A 3,554-nucleotide genomic window follows, 5' to 3' on the forward strand; every position below is an offset into this window, starting at 1 on the left:
AATTATTCTCCTTGGTTTCAAGAAGAGCAGAAAAATAGTACTCCACCAGGCAGTTCCCACAAAGACTCTCTTCCAAGGACTGAGAGGTTTCAAGGAAGACGTGGTGCACTTAACTATGGTGATGAAACAGGAATTCCTTCTAGAGACGAATCTCAGAATTTTGAAAGAAGCACTTGTGATAGTGTTTTTGATGGGGAGAGTGTTACTACTGCATCCAAAGGAGCCATTACCAACATCCATGATTTTGTTGCAGGATTGAAAATGGCTCGTGCACAGTATCAAAAGCAACTGAATGATCAGGTAGGAATAGCTCTATGTTAAGAATTTGCCAAAATTTTAGTATCTGTTTGCATGCTTCTGGCTTCATGCATTCTATAACTAATTATACTCTAGTAATGCTAATGATTTTTTTACGTTTGAATTTACACAGCAGATCATTGTATTTTTGGGTTTTTAGTTGTATTCCATAACAAATTTAATTGAATATTAGTTCTTTAAGATTTCATATTTGCATACTAGTCCCTAACAATGTAAGACCTACTGATTATGTATCATAATTTCGTCCAAGTCTGATAGCCAAACATGCTCAAGGGTTTTTTTTCTTTCAAAAAAAGCTTTTTCTCTTTAAGGGCATATCAGGTTTGTCAAATTACATTTTCATCTCTACTTTAATTTTTAAGCCTCCAAAATACCCCAGTCATTTCCTTTCGTACTTATTTTATTTTATTTTAGTTTTTAGTTTTTTTAAGAAAAATTCCTTTCCAAATGTGAAAAGTAAAAGCCTGAATTTTCCATTCTTTCTGATCTAGTCTAACTGTGAAGAGGAAGGATTTAAATGATAACTGGCCCAAGGTACGATGTTGATGACCCTGATAGAGAAGGTCCAAAACTTTGTAGTTCAAATCATTGAGATTCAAGAATGAGATGCAGTACTTGTTCCCTTTGGAGCCGAGATTTGGACAGGAAGAGATCACGGTTATAAAGAGAGGGAGAGAAATAGCCAACGCTATCCCGGACTAGTATTCAAATATGATTTTAGTGAGAGATGAGTTTGCAATAAGGCATTTATTAGGAATCTAGATCCTATAAACCCTTTATTTTGATTTCTGCGTAGGACTCTAGATCCTACAAACCCTTTATTTAATATTTGCAGGTACCTCTGTTGTTGTTATTTGTTGAATTTTTTTTTAAATTTTATAATGGCAGGACGCGAATCAAATATAAATTTCATTTTTTTCCTAGATGCAATTCATTAACTTTGGATATCTCCCTCCCTCTATATCTCTTATCTCTATGTCTAAATTATCTATTTACCTATTTCCCCATGTTTTGCGGGGTAAGTGTATATTCTACCTTACCTTTTCTCATTAGTCAGGGTAAGAGGGTATGTTTCATTTCAACACTCAGAAAATGATCATAGAATTTTGCAATAGATTTATGGTTCTCATGGATAATAAGGTTTAACTCCTTGATTTTATATTTATGATTTGTGGTTCTCATGGATGATAAGGTTTAACTTCTTGATGTTATATTTCTCTCTTTTCTCATGGTGTTTATACTAATTTAATTTCTGTGCCTTGGCGGTATCAGGAGGCAGGACAGAGTGCATGTGAAGACTTTGGAGGACAGGAAACAAGGGGTATTGGCCTCGATCCAATTATTGACCCGTTGGAGTCCCCTTCGAGATGGCCATTAGAGTTTGAGATGAAGCAACAACAGATTATAGAGCTCTGGCATACATGCAATGTCGCCTTGGTTCACCGGACTTACTTTTTCTTGCTCTTCAAGGGCGAACCTGCGGATGCTATTTACATGGAAGTTGAACTCAGGAGGCTATCCTTTGTGAAAAGAACATTCCCTCGAGAAGGCATGAAGACAGCGGAAGGAGTTCAGGTTGTGACCCTAGCATCAAGGTATTGTTCTCTTTTGTCATCATTCTGCATCATTTTTGAGACATTGATCCTGTAAATCTATGATAGTTCCATCTCGGAAACGTCCATCCACTGAATCCTATAAGTTTGCACCAAATTAGTCATTCTGTTAATTTCTCAGTCCACAGGCACAGAAAGTGAGTGTAGCAGAAATGAGAATGTTGAGACCGGTGCATTCTTGGGGAGGTTAGAGGTTGCTTGTATTGCAGATGAAATTCTGCTCTCCTTGAATCCTAATCTCCAATTGCTTTGATTTTCTGCCCAGTTGTTTTACTTGTTGGCGTTTGGGTTTTGGATGCTGGATGTAAAATTGGATGGTTAACTGGAGTTATAAGGGATTGGCAAAAGGAAAGGGGGCAACCCCAAATAATAATAATAAGGGTATGTTGGGAAAAATCACATGAAATTGGTATATTCTGTACAGTTCAAACGTCAGCTTGCTATGGAAATTAATTCGGTGGGACTTGTAGGATTTGAGACACTAAATAGCAAATTTCAAGATTTGAACAACAACTAATGCCAAAATATCAAACGATATGAGGGTTAGTGTTGGAAGGGAAAAAAAATCCTTCAGTTTTCTTTTCAGGGTGAATGCCAACATAGTTTCAGCATTGTTCTCACGAAATGCTGATACTTGTCTATGGCATGTTTAATTGGTTGCAGTAAAAGAAGGCTTCGGCGGGAAAGAGAGATGCTATTTAGGCAGATGCAGAAAAGATTCACTCCAGCAGAGAGGGAGAGCCTTTACACCAAATGGGGAATTGCACTTGACTCTAAGCAGAGGAAACGGCAGTTGGTTCAACGCCTTTGGACTGAGACCGAAGATCTTGAGCACGTCAGAGAGAGTGCTTCAATTGTTGCGAAGCTAATTGGACTGTTAGAACCTGGGAAAGCCCTGAAAGAGATGTTTGGGCTGAGCTTTGCGCCTGAGCAATATAGCCGGAGGTCTGTCAAATGGAAGCATGGTATCTCCCCATTCAAGTGAGCAGCATTACTCCGAGACCCAACTAACTAGCATTTATAGTTTTGTAGCTTTGTTTTGGTAATTCTGTGTGTCTAATTGAATTTGTAGCTGACCACTTGATATGTATGGGTTAATTATGGGTTTATGACCAACGTTTGTCACTGGTTTCTTGTTATTTCCACTAATAGAAGCTAATGCATGTGTGTGTAATGGCACCTTATGATATGAACTAGCTGATGAATGAACAAATAAGAGAGAGGAGTTAAAAAAAAGTATATATACCTTCTTTTTCCTGTTTTTCCACTGTGATCTTAAAATTTTCATCGCTATCTGGCTCTTTAGGCCAATATGCTTCGAGTTGAGCTAGGCTGCTATTAATAGTACCCGACATCGTGGATACCGTTAATATGTTTATGCGTTCCCGATTCTGGTATTGCTTTGAGGCATAATGACCTCCCTGCAAGCTATAATTGGCCTGTTGAAACTCTCAAATGGTTGATGAAGGTGGCTTGGCCTGTCGAAACTCGCAAATAGTTTGATGAGGTGGATTTTGCGGAGCTTTAAGTTGTAGGCATGTAAAGGAAAAGCAGGTTTCCAAAGGAAAATTAAGCACGTGTGACAATACGATACGTAGAATACAATTTATGTAATTAAACATT

At 37.9% G+C, this 3,554-nt stretch overlaps 1 protein-coding gene across 1 annotated transcript; it reads left to right on the top strand.

The window, feature by feature from the left end:
* Window positions 7-3,172, top strand: LOC109839676 (kinesin-like protein KIN-7F). Its single transcript, XM_020408193.1, has 3 exons — window positions 7-300; window positions 1,591-1,913; window positions 2,595-3,172. Exons 1-3 carry the CDS (start codon window positions 262-264, stop codon window positions 2,914-2,916), a joined length of 684 nt encoding a protein of 227 aa, XP_020263782.1. The 5' UTR covers window positions 7-261; the 3' UTR covers window positions 2,917-3,172.

The sequence above is a fragment of the Asparagus officinalis genome, chromosome 4, assembly GCF_001876935.1.
Source record: "Asparagus officinalis chromosome 4, Aspof.V1, whole genome shotgun sequence".
Lineage (NCBI taxonomy): Eukaryota > Viridiplantae > Streptophyta > Magnoliopsida > Asparagales > Asparagaceae > Asparagus > Asparagus officinalis.

Bases quoted from the DNA above. Each gene is read 5' to 3' on its own strand.
- LOC109839676 (XM_020408193.1), top strand. From the start codon at position 262: ATGGCTCGTGCACAGTATCAAAAGCAACTGAATGATCAG. The intron at 301-1,590 runs GTAGGAATAGCT...TGGCGGTATCAG, and splicing joins AAAAGCAACTGAATGATCAG to GAGGCAGGACAGAGTGCATG. The intron at 1,914-2,594 runs GTATTGTTCTCT...AATTGGTTGCAG, and splicing joins GTTGTGACCCTAGCATCAAG to TAAAAGAAGGCTTCGGCGGG.